Source organism: Parasteatoda tepidariorum, chromosome 10 (genome assembly GCF_043381705.1).
Source record: "Parasteatoda tepidariorum isolate YZ-2023 chromosome 10, CAS_Ptep_4.0, whole genome shotgun sequence".
In the NCBI taxonomy this organism is placed as follows: domain Eukaryota; kingdom Metazoa; phylum Arthropoda; class Arachnida; order Araneae; family Theridiidae; genus Parasteatoda; species Parasteatoda tepidariorum.
The window spans coordinates 57,826,113-57,843,930 of NC_092213.1; the positions used below are offsets into that span (position 1 = coordinate 57,826,113).

The following is a 17,818-nucleotide window of genomic DNA, read 5'->3' on the forward strand; positions in this document are numbered from 1 at the left end:
AATTTATTTTTTATTTTTAATTTTAATTAATTTAAATCAATAAGGGTTAATTATATTTTTTTTTATAACCGTCGTTGAACAGCCGACCCGATTTTGGGTTTACGACTACTGACAGGGTGCGTAGCGTTTTTAAAAAGTGCTTAAAGGTGCTTATTTTCAATTTTCGTTATTTATAAACCCTTAAAGTTGGTTTTTTCATTGTGTGTTTTTAAAAAGTGCTTAATTTTCCCTTTTTTTAAAATGAGATTTTTCCTTTACCATGTTGATTTTCGCTCCGAATTCTGCAAAAAGACGCAGTTCACATTGTTCTATTCAACGTTTTCACAATTCCTTCAACCCCAATCTATTTCGGCGCATTGTCAGTCCGTAGCGTATGAAAACACGATTCGTTTCACAGGATTCAAAATTTCATGATTTTTGACAATTGTCAAAAACGCCAAAAGTTTTTTTTTTTCTTTCTATTTTGATATGATGGTTAAAACAAGGTAAAACCGTCAATTGTTAAAAGCTTTCCAATCCTGCCTAATTACGATATTTTTTTAAAGATCTTAAAAATATTTTTTGAGTGCTTGAAAAGTGTTTAAAAGGTGCTTATTTTTTGTTGAATAATTTTCTACGCACCCTGACTAATGTTCAACTCCGTAGGCTTGTAATTTTGAACCAAATCCAGAAGACAAGGGACTTCCTGGATCAAGTATTGTGAGAAATTCAGCCATCGTGGAGGATTTTTTGATGGAACTAACCCGCATTTGAGTTACATGGAGAGAAAAACCACGAAAACCTCCCACGGTTAGCCTAACGGCAAGGGTACTCTAACCCATGATCCGTCTACCACTGAGGTTATTTCACGTCCGCATTGTGGTAGGTGAGAGCCGGATGCGGAATTCGTATTGACCAGCCATCACTTTGATTCGAACCCGGATCACTTCATTGGAAGGCGAACGATTTATTTATTCCCTGAGCCATTGCGGCTCTATTAATGGTTAATGAAAGTTTTCTACAGCAAGAGGACTCTCAGGGCCCGACATAGGGACCTGGGGCAAAAGCTTCTTTGGGGGCCCCCCTCCGCTCACTACTTCAGAAATGAAGAACCGAACTTTATGGAGGTATTTAAATTTTTCACCTCATTATAGATAACAAGAAAATTAACTAGAATTGAATAGCTATGAAGTCCAGACGAAATATCGTTCAGTCGATTTTATTTATTTTCTGACAATTCTATGTCCATCATGCCAAATGCAGTTTCCTGACTTTGTCATCTAGATGTGAAAAATTCAAACCCTTTCTGACATTTGGGCGGAATTCAGCTAAATTTTCGCAATTACGATGTCTCAACTAAGCCCGCCAGAAGCCTGTATTTTTGTAAACATATCGCAGTTTGAAATATGTAAAAATACAGGATTTTGATTGGCTAAATTTGACAGTCGTAATTGCGAAAATTTAGCTGAATTCCGCCCTAAAATGCCATGGATTTACGAAATATAGATCTAGATGTGAAAAATTCAAATCCTTGCTGACATTTGGGCGGAATTCAGCTACATTTTCGCAATTACGATGTCTCAACTAAGCCCGCCAGAAGCTTGTATTTTTGTAAGATATGTAAAAATACAGGATTTTGATTGGCCAAATTTGACCATCGTAATTGCGAAAATAAGCAAAATTTAAAACTTAAATGCTGATCATATTGCTAATTGCATCAAAGCTAAAAGAAATCTATAGGATGCTAACTCATGGTGGTGATGCTGAAATAGAGCTTGTAGACAGCATGAATGCTTTTTCAAAGGGCATTGAATTCAGGTAAAAATAACTCAAAGCAGTTAAACACCACTGTGCTCTTCTGATTTTGNTGGCAAATTCTGTTTCACTTCCTTTGGTTATTTCAACATTTTAAGTTTTGAGAAAAGGGAGTGTATGGTTTACTCTAGGTTTACTTAAAGTTTCAAATGGTGAAAAAATGTTTTCAAAATGCAGAAAAACTTTGAGAGATTGAGACTTCCTACAGCGTGATTAGGAGTAATTTAATAATTAATTTGTATTTTGATACTGTAAAGAGGTTTAAAAAAAAATCAGTTTTTGAAACTTATTTTCCATTATTTCATACGTAGTTGAAAGAGAATTTGCTATGAAGTGTTTCTCCCAAAGTATAGCGTCCTCTTAATAGCATTTTGTAAAATAGCATACGAAGTGCAAAAAGTTCCTTTCCTGTATATTAATTAATTTTTAAAAAATATCTAAAATCATTTGAATAAAATTTAAATACATTAAAATGTTTCTCAATGGCCCAGAATCAAATTGGTTGTTATATTCATGAAATTTTTAAGCAGTGCTTTTTTCTTCTGTGTTCAAAACAAAAAAAAAAACTTTTTCTCTTCTTTTTCCCTTCTCTCCAGGTTTCGAATAATTTAAGTTCTTAATAACGAGGTAAATATTTCAAGGAAAACTTATTTCTGTTAAAAATAATTGTAAAAATGCAAGTTCATAAATTGCTTATAAAATATAAATACATAGAATTTGATCAATCAGTGTAAGAGTCGTTCAAAAATTACGTAACCGTGCTTTTTGTAATTTTGGACTCATCTGTCAGCAGAAATGCGCACTCTCTTTCGCTTACATAAGAAAAAGCAACCCCCTGGTTTTTGTTTTAACTTTTATGTTTGTAATCTAATTTTAGGATTAAATTCAAATAAACGACGTAACTTTGCATGAAACAAAATTTTTGTTTCAATTCATTCTATAAAGGATTGAGCAAAATATTCGTTAGAAATTTTTTATGTTTTCCTTTGTGGTTAAACTTCTAGAAGAATTTTCTTTTTTCAAAACCTTTCCTTCCTTCAACCTAACTGTAATTTCAAATTTGTAATTTTGCCATAAGTAAGTTTTTTAAATTTAAAAATATTTCGAAAATAATGCGATTTTAATTTCTTACGAAAGCACCGCTTATAACACTTCTCCCTCCTTATCAGCAAACCATAATCCCTATCCCCCATCAAGTGCTTACGTAAAACTTTAACGTCTTTATAAATTCTTTTTATTTATTAAATATTATCGTTCAAATAAAACTATTAACTAACGTTGTTGTGGGTTATTTACGTCGCACTAAAACTGCACAATGGACTATTGGCGACGGTCTGGGAAACATTCCTGAGGATGATCCAACGACATGCCATCACAATTTTGATCCTCTGCAGAGGGGGTGGCACCCCCGCTTCGGTAGCCAGACGACCTGCACGTGAAGTCGAGCACTTTACGGTAGAACAGTTTAACGAGGACCAATACCGCACACCCTCAGTCCCTACGCAGACTGATCCAAATGGTCCCTCACCCGCACACTGACCGCAGCCAGTGATGCTTGACTTCGGGGATCTGCTGGGAATCGTGTCTTAACGATCAGTCCACTGCGGGACAAACTATTAACTAAATAAAATTCATCCAAGTTGCAGAGAAAGAAAGGGTTAAAAATTAACAACACCCATTAACAGTTTACTTTCTTACGATGAATGAAAATAAAACGCTTATCGAACACTATAAATAAAGATGTTACAATTGCAATAAAAAAATTAAAAACTGTTAAGAATGGTTATCAAAAACAAAGCAAGCGTTGCGGAAAGAAAAAGGGTTAAAGTTAACATCAAATTGCCCAATTTCCTCCAGTTTGCCGGCTCCATTGTGCGCCAAACGATTTCCTCCCACACAAAATAATCGCTCACATTGGCGAACACAGGCAGCCGAAGTCCTTATTTAAAAAAGAAAATATAAAAAAAATAACTGTATTATTATTATTAAAAAAAAACAGCTATCAATAGAAAGAAAAAAAAATAGAAAAAGGCGTTACACTAGCCGGCCACATACAACCAAACAAGCATCAGTATTCCTTTTTCCCATACCTTTCTCTATAGTAATTTGACGGAGGGGAGGAGGTGGTATTCTTTGTAGAGAATCGTGACCCGAAGCTTGCGCACGCACGTTCGAATCTGACTGTGGGAACGTTTCGCGGCCGTCGTTCTCACACGAGGCGGCGGTGCGCCTGCCTGACCCCTGCCGCCACACATAAATAGGTGCGCGGCTTTCTCACGCGCCTTCGCATCCCCCCGTCCACCCTGATATCGTCTGCACTTGTTGATTACGTGAGAGCGCACGTGAAAAGGGGAGGTGGGTGTCCAGATGGAATAGCGGGGAGGGAAGGGGACAGATCATTCCGTTAGTTTATGTGTGTGTCCGCGCGCAGAACCGAATATCCATACACAACACCGTGTGACGGGGTTTGGGAAAAAGTTGCGCAGCAGCTGACTTTCTTTTTTTTGTATTAAAATTTAACTGTTGTAATTTTTTTTTTTGTTCGTGTTTTGGTTATACCCCCTCCTCCACTACTTTCGGATTCGGAACAAATTATGAATTCGATTTCAGTTTGTGTTTTGATGTTGAAGTGAGTAGTGCACTTGATCTCTCATCTCTTTGCAACTCATAAGGATTACACATTGCTTGCTCTTATACTATACAGATTAATGCTATTGATTTGTTAGCATAAATAATTATTGGAACAATTATTTAATTATCTGTTTCTTCATTTAAACAATCAATCTGGAATATCACCCGTGTGTCACAATGCCGGCAGAACGGCCACCCTCGAAGGCTAGTGAGAATAGAAGGGTAAGCATTGACTTGAACATAAATTTGTTTAATTGAGGTCATTATTATATTTTACAATATGTTTTAATTTTAAAGACTGGTAGCTATCGGGGAATTTTTTTTGGTTTAAATATCAAAACATCGCTAATTGGCTGGTAAGAGGAGATTATTTTTTGGTTTTAAATTTTACTTCAAATGATTAAAAATTGTGCACATGTGCTGGGGTTAAAATATCCTGGACGCCACTGCGCCTAAAATTGGTAATTGGTGCAAAAATTAATAACTTTTTTTTAAATCTAAAAACACTTTTATATAAAAAAAATAAATGAATAAAACTTAAGAAAAATCAGTTTTTGTGGGCTGCGGGCTTCAAAAAATGTCGATTTCATGAATAAAAGAAAATAAGTTAGGAAAGAGAAGAAGATATTTAAATTTCATAAACTTAAAATGGAAGAGCTTAGACTATTTGATTTCAAATTAATTTTCTTTTTCTAACTTATTCAAGATTTTGATTATGATTGAACTATGACTTTTTGAAATAAATAGAAGAACTTTGGGTAATATAATGATAAGCCACCGTTTTTAGTGGATCAGAAAAACATTCGAGGAAATTTTTGTTGTATGTATAAGGAAACAATACTAAGGTACAGAGTCGTGTAAAAAGAACTTTCCACCCTTAGTCAAAATGTCATTACTATATTGACTCGAATCCTTCAATTCTTGTGATACAATCAATCGCGCAAAATTTGTCAATTAAATCCAGACATATGAATTCAAAATTTTCTTTAAAAAAAGTGACGAAAACACGCTTTTAATTGCATTAATTAATAGATTTCTATATTTAAACTTAGTCTCATTCAAATTACAAATATTGCTTATTGTATCATTATACTATGTATAAATATGAACTGTCATTCAAATATATCAGTTCTTCTATTTATTTCATTTTTTATTTTCCCAGTTGATACTTTTTTTTTTAAATATACATTGTCTTCCTTTTGGTGATTTTTTGCTATGAAAATATTCTTTACTTCATTCATAAAAAACATAGTCAATATAATAACTGCGGATTATAAATATAACTGGATAATTCTACACCAATTTTTTTATTTTATAGAATCATTTACCTAATATCTTTTATTTATTTATTTTTTTCATTAAGATATTTTCTTAAATTAAGTAGGAAATATAACATCAAGATTTGATAAATACTAATTAGCGAAACGATAATTCAATCACACAAATATGTATTACACAAAATGAACGAATAACATTTATTCTAATTTTGACGATGTATTTATGTGGGCAATTTTTGCTAAGTGAAACCCTTTTCCTCAGGTGTAAGGTTCATTTATACTTTAACATTTCCTCACTAGATGTCACCACTAAAATTCCTAAAGGAGTTCACTTGCTGCATAATTTTTTTAAAAATCTTTTTTAAGAATTAAAACAATAGAAATCAAGCTCACAATTTATTCGAAAATATATTATGCCTACTGTCCAGTTTGAAATAATTTTTTTATTTTTTAAATGAAATACTTTCTTAATTAAATGACATGTAACATTGTTTCTGAATGAATACAATGTTACAACATTTGTATTAATAAATACTATATATCTAGTGTATATTATGTATATTTTCCTTTCATGTACAAACATAGATTTGTATGGTACTATTTTATATGGTATAATGCACATTGAAAATATTCAATCATTGTAAATACCAACACCTAATCTTTTTTGTAAGTCAAGATTCATAACCATTAAAAAAGAACAAATTATTTAAAATAAATAGAAAATTTATTTAAAAAAAAACTATACAGTAGGAATTATTTACGATTTCAAAAATAAATTTATTTTTCATTGCTAGTAAAGTATTTCAAAACCAAAGAAAATTGTAATACATAATAAACATATCTCGAGTTAGAATTTTAGTTTGATTTTTGAAAGAAGAATAAATTGGCTAAATTACATTTTGTGTACGATTGTTTTTTCTTTTTTTCAAATTGTTTGATATGGTTTCCATAATGCAAGTGATCTTTATTTTAATGTACTGCAAAATACGATTTTTTTTTTTTAATCATGGCATTCTTGTTGATATGCAGAATAACGCAAAATTTAATTTACGTTAATTAAATTTAATTTCATAAAATTAAATTTAATTTCAAACATATGATGGCATAATTTGATTTTATTTGAACCTCAAAGGTCTTAGTAAAAGAAATCGAAATCAGCATTGAAAAATACGAACATAATAACTCGAAATCGGAAAGGGAATAAAAGTTATTGAATTGATTTGATAAGTTTATAATTATTTTAATCAACTAGGGTTAAGCACATCTGACATCATGTGAATTGTGTTCATCATGAAAAATGTGCACATTTAATTACATAAAGTAGTCCCAGGAGTAAATATTTCTTCGTAAAACTAAAACTTTAAAAAAACATTATTATTATTATTATTTTTTTAGTTGAAAATATTTCCGAAAGTTGAAAAGTTAAGTAAATTATTAAATAGCTTACTTATTATTTAGTTGATGCATAATATATGCTTTAGTTTAGTTGCCTGATTCATAAAATAACGGGATTTCATTTTTGAATCTAGAAAATGTAATTTCGCAAGACTAGTTTTTTAAGTATACAAGTAAAAAAAATTATGTTTCCAATAAAAAGAGTTTTATCATATCCTATATCAACTGCTTCCAATTTTTTTCCGGATTAATGATCGACCACCTTTCGGAGAAATCTCGTATTAATAAACCAAATATATAAAGACAATTGTGAATGCATTAGCCAATTAAAGACTACTTTATTTGAAAAATATTTGAGTAGATTAATATTTCTTATATATATCATCAATAATCATAAATTTAGTTTCATGTCCTTTGCAGTTCTGGATCTAAATTTAATCTAGTTATGAATTTGTTTTTGGTGCATATGCTGGAATAATGAATAAAGTAACCCGAAAAACAGCAGCAATAAACGTTGGAAATTTTTATTAGGAAAGCATATTTCTCTAACGGATTTAGATATATTATGTTAATTTGAAAAGCAGAGTGGAAAATTTTATTGTAATTTGAATATTGTAATTAATAAATTGTAATTTAAATATTTATTTTTTTAAAAAAAGAAACTTGCTTTTTTTATTGGCATTTTACTTAAAGAAATTATGCAAAGGCAACAGGTAAATGTAATTTCAGGTTACGGAAATGTTAAAAAAAAAAAGAAGAAGAAATCTTAAGTCGTGAAAATTCTTAAACTTTTCCACGGAACCCTCGGGTTCATTGGAGTACCATTTGGGAACTGCTGTTCTATATCACACGTTTATATTTTACTTCCATTTATGTGTAGCATCCCCTGTTATACATATTTGAAGTTTATTAAAACAAACAAAATGTTCAACAAAAAAAAGAAAAAATTATTTTTGCCTTGTCAACTATCGTCCTTCTAATAAAGAAGCCTCTAACATGAAGAAAGAAAAAAAGCTTGTAAATTTCTGACAGAGACGTATTTCAATTATTATTCTTGTTGGACGCCTTTTGTCATTTCTTTTTTTCACTCACAACCCATAAATTTCCTTGTCGCACAAAGCGTTCCCACAATTATGTATTCTCTTAACCTATATATCCTTCGTCAACTTCCTTGAGCACGACATCCCCGAAGATTACGAACGCTTCTGTGTCCCCGAGGCTGACAAAAAATGACAGTTGATGCAACATCCAAATCCTGCTACACTTTTTCAACGAATTAAGTTTTTTTTCTTCTTCCAAACAGTGATTAGTCACATTAATTGAAGCTTCTCTTGTTTTCGTATTCTGAACGGAAATCGAAACCAGATTGAGGAGAGGGTTAAGAAAAACGGATTTTCCTTAAACCACTTTTTAATATATTGTTATAGATATTTTAATATGTTATACTTTAGTATAATATAGAATTTTTACTTAAATATAAAATAGATAATACATTACCAAGTCAATATACCAATTCAACATGAATAAGATTTCAGTTGGTGGTTTGACTCATGACTAGTGCATTCAGCATGTGAAATACACGTTTACCTTCAATTAGTGTAACGCTGAGTTTTTAATTTAACTTTATCATTCAAGGCAAATGTAGATTTAGTTTAAACCCGATACATTACACTCGGGTTTTCTTATACGTAATCGATTCAATTCAGTATACCAATTTACGATAAACAAGAGTTTAAGTTGATGGTCTGATTCATGAATGAAGCAGTGTCTTTTCATTCAGTAGATGAACTTCACGTATTTGAATCGACGGCCAACTACTGGCAAATTCAAAATTCATTATTTAACTCCTATTCAAGGCAAATCCAGATTTAATTTAATTTCGATACGTTAAACTTAAATTTTCTCCTTTTTTTTTTAGTTGGTTGCTTAATGTATCAGTAATATATTTTTTACTTTAGAAACAAACAGTAATGTTAGACTGTAATAGTGCGTGGTTTGTGTCACGATTAATTTATAGTCCCTTGATTTTATAACAAATCGTGAATTTTTATTATACGTTACTGAATAAATAAAAACTTAGATTTTACTATCAAAATCATAAAAAATGAAAGAAAAAGAGTTTGTTTAAATATAGATTGTAGCTAAGGCTTTTTTCTTTTAAAAAAACCCCTCAATTTTGATTACAATTAAAGTGAATATAGAATTTAATAGTTCATAAACCAGAAATTGACTATACTGCGACGATAAAAGTAAACTACATAATATACTCTAGATAAACTCATCATAGGGAGCTATTGATCAGGTCTGGTAAAAAAAAATGAAGACAAAATAATTAAATATCCAAAAAAATCTTACTATCCAATGATGGCTCACAGTTTCCATTTCTGGCTTTTGCACGAATTAACTGTAACAAACGTGTGATTTGAGTAGCTCAGAAGTCATGGGACTCATTGATTTGAATGTGAGGTTTACATAATATTGATAAATTGATTATTAATCAAATCTTACGAAAATTGAGCAGTACACAGTGATTTTTTCTATCTAATAACTGGCGCAGTGCATCTATTTCTGGTTCTTCACCAATTAATTCTGACAAGTCAACTCATCAGACTTAATTTAAATGTGGGATTTAATAGTAAAAAGGTGCATAAACAGTCATGATTTTCATCTGTCATAGTTTATCTAACGAAGCCAAGCTGCTTGAGGAATCAGTTTACCTAAGCATAGTATAACCGACGCAAATTATGCTTAATAATTTAAACTTAATGTAACATCAACTTTAATGCTAATTTATCACTTGAACATAAAGCTTTCGGAATAATAATTCATCTAAATTCTTAAATCTTAAAAGTATTAAGTGTTTCTTCTGTATTTAAAATGGAAGCCTTTGAGATATTGTTCGAATTTATAGTCTGCACAAATATTTTACTTATGATTATAACACTATTTTAAGTATATATCAATATTTTTAAAAAAATTCTTACTATCTTGCGAAGTTTAAAATAAAACAGTTTCACTGCAAACTATATTTTTATTTTGAAACTGTAGACAAAGAGAAATTGTAATAATAAGAAGGAAAAAAAGCATTTTTATCTAAAATTGTTTTAAAGCAATAATAACTTCAGTTGCTTCATGAAATTTTTTATATTTTAGGCGACGAAACCAATTATGGAAAAACGAAGACGAGCACGCATCAACCAGTGTCTGTCTGAATTGAAAACTCTTATTTTGGATGCATTAAACAAAGATGTAAGTATCTATGTTTATCATATTACAATTATAAAACAACAAAATTTAAATTAAACTATTACTAATTATTATTTAAATCTTATAGCTTTCTTATTAAAATTATTCACGACTTAGTCATAACTGCCATACCTTAACCATTTTATCTTGAAATATGTGTCTACGTTTAACTACTTCTAACGAATATTAATCCATGTCAAAGTTTTAAAAGGACAGGTGTTAGCTGTTTATCATTAATAGTAAGAGCAGATGCTCGTCGTTTTATTAGTTAATTCCGGGTGAACGAACCTGTTTTCGATGTTATCATCAATGGTGTTCGACCTGGGGGCGAATAATGGCCCTTGAGTAGATAACGAAATTTTAACATGTATGTTAGCTTGGTATTTCTTGTTGACATAAGAGTGTCTAGACTGAAGACACTATTCAATTTTGTTTTGATTCAAATAGCGTGCCATTTAAGTGCATTTAAAATCTAATAAACTGCGTACCAGAGGGTACGTGGTTGCAAAGTTGATTAAAGGCATTGTTTCTTTTTAATCTAAAAACAAATATAATGCGTAATGAGAGGTTATTTTTCTTAAGCTGTGTACTCTATTACAAATTTCATTTGTGATCAGTAGCAAAAAAAATTGCTTTTATGAAACTTGTTATTTCTTAGGGTTTTCAAAAGTCAAATTAATTAAATGGACATCGTTTTTCAAATTAGCAATTGAAATAAGAAGGTTTTTGACTTCTAGGAAAAATAGTTTACTATATCGCACCCCGGCAAGAAAAGTGACACAAGTCAAAAAACTGCAATTTTGAGGTTATGTCAATAAAAAATATGTATAAAGTGCTCCATCAAGCTCATAAAGTGATACATCTCTAACTCGCAATTTATTCAGCTGAGGGCAGTTTTATCAGTTTTGTGCCTGTTCCAGATTAAGTTTTATAGTATTCTTTTAGATGATTTTTCTCCAATGCTGCATTTTAGAGTTATGACACTGTTCTTGCCGGGGTGCGATATATATATACCGTTTTCAGATTCCTATTTGTGACAAAAAATTCTACTGTATAGAATATTTTCAAATGTTCAATATGAATTTCTAATGTACCTTAATTTTTTTTCCAGCCTTCCCGCCACTCTAAGCTAGAAAAAGCAGATATATTAGAAATGACGGTTAGACACTTGCAAAATATACAAAGGCAACAGATGGCAAGTAAGTACCGAAAATTATTGTTAGTTATTATTAAGAACCTGCTCCGTGATTAAAATTAAAGCTTTCCATTATAATTCCACAACTAAAGAATTTAATTTTTCTTTACAGCTGCCATATCAACTGATTCATCTGTTCTCAACAAGTTCAAAGCTGGTTTCAACGAGTGTGCAACCGAGGTGACACGTTACGTAAACCGAATAGAAGGTGTGGATCCTGGTTTACGACAGCGTCTTGTCTCCCACTTATCGAATTGCTTAACCACCATGAACACTGCCTCTCATTTCCAGCAGCAGCAGCACCCATCCAACCTCACCTTCAACAGCTCCCTCCCTGGCATGTTACAATCTCTCAGTGTCCAAATCCCAGGCGGTCTGGGCATCATGCCAGCTAACCGTTCCTCGTCCGGTGACATCAACAACAACTCTTCACCGAGTGCACAAGGTGGCAAAATGTTTACTGGACTCTCAGTCATTCCTAGTCGGTTGCCAAACGGTGAATTCGCATTCCTGCTTCCAAGTCAGTCCATTCCGAGTTCTGGATCGATGTCCTTTCACCTACCCTCTGTAAGTGCATCGTCCAGTCTCCCATCTTCTTCTGGTCCGGACAGGAACAGCCAATCCTCTTGGCCACCTACTTCCCCATCCTCTAAAAGATCGGCAAGTCCAGATGCCATGTCTGAGGATAATATTGTTCTCAGCCCAACGTGCAGCGACGCTGGTTCTGATGTTTTTATTGAACCTTACCATCACTCAAAACATCATCATGCGCACATGCAACCATTTAAGGAGATGGTACTGGCTCCTGTACCTCGGCCAGTACACCGATCTTCACCCATGAAGGACAGAAATAGTCAGTTGATGCTCCGTCATCCGGAAAATGTTGAATCAGAAAATGTTTGGAGACCGTGGTGAAATGTTAACGAACGTTTTGGTTCATTCTTGTCTTCCGTTAAAATTTGTGACATATAGTGACGACTTGTAAAGTTTTTAAGGGGATGTTTTGTTTACCCAACCAATGTTATGTAAAGTGATAATCAAACGATACAAAACTTATATCCGTGAGATGAAATATTTAAATATATACTGTTACTCGTGTTTCATGTCAATTACGAATTTTTAGAAATATCAGTGGCGGAGATATAAATTTCCAATCGAGAGTTCCGGGAATTTTGAGGACCCAGGAACGAAATTCAAATATTGAGATTTTTAAGAGTGGTGAAACTTCGTAAACCCTTAGCGACCACAAAAGTTTTAAGATTGGCGACTACATCACATTCAATCAGAAAATTCGGTCTACTGCCATGTTTGGACCAAATTTTGTTTTATTCTAAGATAGAGCGTTCTTTTCGCGGTTAATTTAAGATCTTTAAGTGGTCAAGAATTATTAGCGCCTCCGCCACTGATATATTTTATCAATTAATTATTTATAAATTGAACTGCACTTCCTCACCTTATTTTAAATATTATTAATTATAGCTGCCTATTATATTTTATTTTGATAGTTTGGGCTATTTAACAAATTCAAAAAATAATTTGAAGCATGGAATTCATGAATAAGTTTTAATTCATATCTCTTTTTAGATTTTTTTTAATTATTTATTTTCTTAATAGTTAACATGGTTTTCAAAGGCAGCTATGATTAAAATATTTAACTGTGAATGTTGATTAAAACTTTTAGTTTCAGTAACTTGGTTATAATAAATATTCAATTGTAATAGTACGTATAATGATTAATATTCACATTTTTTTTTATTTCAAATAATTTAAAAAAAATAAATCTTTCAAGACTGGAATTTTTTAAATATAAATAAATAAAGGTTTTCACTTTATACTCTGAAAACCCTATAATTAGCTGTAACCTAAGTAAAATGGTAAATTGAATCATATTTTCGTAGTTCTTTAACGTGGTGGGGTTGAAGTCATAGCAAATTTGCATATCATAGTTAAATATTTAACCATTTTTTCTGAGTAGTTTGTGAAGCCTCATTTATAATTAATTATACGTACTATTACGTCTGCAATTATTTTAATGTAATGCTGTTTTGTTCATTTTTATATCACCATAACATGCCTTCAAAGATCTCATGCCGCAGTTCTTTCTAAAATAGATATGATATATATAATTTTTTAATGATTTTAATAAGATCAGATTATACTCATAGTTTATATATAATATATTTGTACATATGTAAAGATTTACTACTTTTTTTTTAGCTCTTTTGTTATATAATTGATCTCCTTTTTTTAGCATTTTGATTTGGCGAAATTATGATCTCTTGGTAATGTAAATGTTTCTGTGATGTGTAGATAAAAAAAAAAACGTATTATTACTCAAGATATGCGTACGAGCTGTCATGAAAAATATGTATTTTATGCTAATTTATAATATTTTATGAATGAAAAAGCATTTAATTATATACACATGTTTTATATATTCATTTAATTAATAGTAATTTCGAATATAAAAAGGAAACGGGTCATTTTAGATAATTATTATTAATTAATAATTATTAATTGACAATAATTATTAATTAGTTTAGTTTAAAATCTCTATGAATGTTTAAAACTATGTACCACCTTTGGAGAACTTCTCATACAAAGACTTAATACTATGTGAACTATAAAACTTAAGTAATTGTATTTATATTGTAATTGCGTTTGTTTTTTTATGATACTGAATTTGTTACTTCAGTTGGCTACCATTCAGTGCCTTAAGATTTGTATTATTTGTACATACTTACGTTAAATCTACTTTATCTGTTTTATTAATTTTGATTGTTATGTTTATAATAAAAATTATCAGTGATATTCAAAATCTGCAATCATTTATTTATTCACACAAATTCTTGCATCCACAATCGAAAGAGGTTTAAATCAAACTAATACACTCACTCTGTTGACTGTCTTTAAAGATATCAAATTTCTTTATTTAAGATAACATCCAGTTTTTTTTTCTTTCATTTTTGTGAAATTATCTGGAAAATGACTTAAAAAAAATCATTTTTGAAAATTTTTGTTTCATTGTAATGAAGTCAAAAAATGTATTAAATTTTGAGAGCAAAGCAAAAATCGCATTAGCAAATATATTTTATAAATACAGATTAATTAATATAAAATCAAACAATTATATTTTACTTTTTATTTATATATTTCAAGAAACTTACCAGTAAATGCTTACTGTCATTGAGAAGGGTAAAAGACGCTTACTTAAAAAAACTTATACCCAGAAATTAATTCCTGTAAAAAAAAATAAAAAAAATATTGCAAAATACACGTCATATTAAGCAATATTTTAGTTGTATATTGCATGATCCGATGAATCAGTTTCAAGAAGAAAAAATGTATTAAGACATAAAAATTTGCCAAGACTTCATTCTTCACACTTAAAACTAAACACCGAGTCTTTGAAGATTGAAATTTTCACCAAATAAGGTACAAATAAATCAAAGTAAAAAAAATCTACAAATAAATAAAAGTCAAAAAATTTAAGCCGATTTTAATAAAAACTAACGAATGATAAAATATTGAAATCAGGGTTAGAATAGCAGAGAAATCATTCCTTTTAGGACAAAATAGAAGGAATCTAAGATTGACTTAACACAATTGTTAAATGATAATTAATAAATGAATTTAAAACAAATAAAATTTGACGTAATACAAAAAACTAAAAAAAATACATCTAATTTTAAAAAAAACTTCTTTTATTTAATTTATTATAATTTTAAACAAAATTTTTAAATCTATGTAATTTATTGTAATATTCCATATTTTAATTTATGATATCTTTATTTTCCTAAATACATATACTTACATCTAGATGAATATGAACATATATATGAAGATGAATTATGTGTACTTATATTGTTTTCAGTTTATTGAATATTTTGTATACGATAAAACTATTTAAAAAAAATATTGCTTGATAAAATAATTGAAAAATTTTTACTTAATAAAAATTTTTTAATTGATTAAATTCAATTTAAAACTATTGGAAGGTAGTATTTCTTAGTTAATTTTACTTTAAAATTATTTTTATTTCTTTAATTTTTTTCTGATATATTTAACAATAAAACAAATAGTTTCACATATAAATTCATAATATTAGTAAATCCTAATGAAAATACTGTAAAACTATCAAAATGAGAGAGAAAAACTAAACTTAGCTTCCACTTATGTTTGAAATCAAGTTTATTTTTTCCAAAAACATATAAACTGGTAACTCTATTACTTTATTCTTAGAAATTATTTTTGAGAGACTAATGAACCATTCGTTTTCATTTTAATTGTAAATTAATAAATATAAACCAATTTATTTAAAGTTATAACATTTCAATTCTTTTTAAACTTAAAGTGGTAGCTAAAACTGAGAAATATTCACTCTTAGTTTATTTGTTACAACTAACACTTTTCACACTAAAGTCCCTTTTCTCATCACTTTGAAAAGAAGAATTTCCTCCTTTAGGCGAAACGTCTGTTAAGTGTTTTATATGTGTTAGAATTATAGGTTTTAGGCAATTTAAAACACCTATACACAGTTTCGGACACTTTTGAATTATTTTAGACATTTTTTGTCAGTATTCACTACTTATTCCACAGTTCATGCGCACCTTAAAAAAATTAAAAACTGGTATCAATTCTGTTATAAAGAAGCTGAAAATTTCTTACTATTAGCTACCACTTTCGAAATAAAATTTCTTACTATTAGCTACCACTTTCGAAATAAAATTTCATATCCTCCAGTTTCGGATTTACATCTTACACTACTCAGAGAAAATTAAATATTTGATAGCTACAAAGATAAAAATATTTTTAAAAAATTATGTTTATTTGCTACCACTTTTTAATTTTTAACAGGTGAGTATAAACCCTGCATTCTGTCTCACACCCTAACCTTCTTCAATTCCTTGAGAAGATTCTATATAGACGGAGAACCCCTTCATGGCAAATTTTGTTTCTCCAAACAAAGTTATCTAACGTTTTGAAAAAGTGAATTAAGGCAGACCTAGTACAGCGAAAATCATAAAGTTTCAAATACTAAAAACAATTTAAAATTTTAAAATGCAATCAAATTATGTGGCAGTACTACGGATTGGGGAAATATCTGCAGTTATTATTATTTATTTATTTATTATTATTATTTATTTATTTATTTTGCTGTTTCACGTCTTGAAAAAAAATTTAGTCTTAAAATTTAACTCACCTAAATTCCCTTTTCACTAAACTTTATAACACCTATGGAAATGATAAACAGAATTCGCCATTAAAAGCCTGATTTTTTTCTAAAATATCTGGTCGATATTTCGACTGGATATATTCTATTCGACTGGATATATTGTACCAATTTCTTTTTTCTTTCAATAAAACTGCTTTTTCTTTCTTCGTTTGGGTTAACCCAACAATTATTATCATATACAAAATATGATAAACTACTCGGAGAATAATTTAACCAGACTATATCTTATTACATCAAAATAATTACTGACACACCATTACCACAAATAGTCCATTAACTTGGCATATTAAGTAGAAATCTGCAACAATGCACAGAGAAATCAGTATACATGCAGATCAACCCTTTCTCTGTAATAATACGTTCCGACTGACTATTTTTATTTTACTAACTCCACCGAGAGGCATAATACCTTAGCAGATGTTACCATTATTTTATAACCGGTTCGTAAATGTTAAGTTATAGATTGGGTAGCTTACGTTACGAAGTCGGCCTCTTGACCAGGAATTAGGCAGATCGTTAAGTTTGTGCAAATGATGTCCAACACATTAATTTAACTAATCATTAAATGTTTTTTTTTCCTGAAGTAAAAGTTAAGCGTGAGAAATGTGTGTACGATTGCCGGGTGGTTATAAATTTTTTCTAAGGGGTCATACCAAATGAGATATGCATATTAATTTTATTTTCCCATAGTGGCAACTGTATCATGTTTCAAACATATTTGAATTAGAAATGAATAAGATTTTATTTATTCCAGCTTTAATGCTGAAGGAATTGCATAAGTTTTAAACAGAGAAAAAAAGTATTTTTGCTCTTTTTTTTTTAACAATAAAAAGTTATCGAATTCAAATTAAGCGTATGAGAGAGTTACATTTGAAAAAAATATTGTATGGAATTTTCATTTAAAAATTTGGATAATATATTGGATGATAGAAGCCTTAAAAAAAAAGTATATTTGCGGTCGTCACAATTTCTGCGAAAATCTAATCTACCTATCCATTTGAAATTTTACACTTTGTTTTTTATTAGGAATTACTTGATATTGAA

General features: G+C 29.9%; 1 protein-coding gene across 1 annotated transcript; it reads left to right on the plus strand.

Moving 5' to 3' along the window:
- Nucleotides 1-3,892: 3,892 nt before the first annotated feature.
- On the plus strand, nt 3,893-14,356 carry LOC107444253 (transcription factor HES-1-A). Its single transcript, XM_016058350.4, has 4 exons — nt 3,893-4,647; nt 10,251-10,346; nt 11,455-11,542; nt 11,651-14,356. Exons 1-4 carry the CDS (start codon nt 4,603-4,605, stop codon nt 12,451-12,453), a joined length of 1,032 nt encoding a protein of 343 aa, XP_015913836.1. The 5' UTR covers nt 3,893-4,602; the 3' UTR covers nt 12,454-14,356.
- Nucleotides 14,357-17,818: the final 3,462 nt, after the last annotated feature.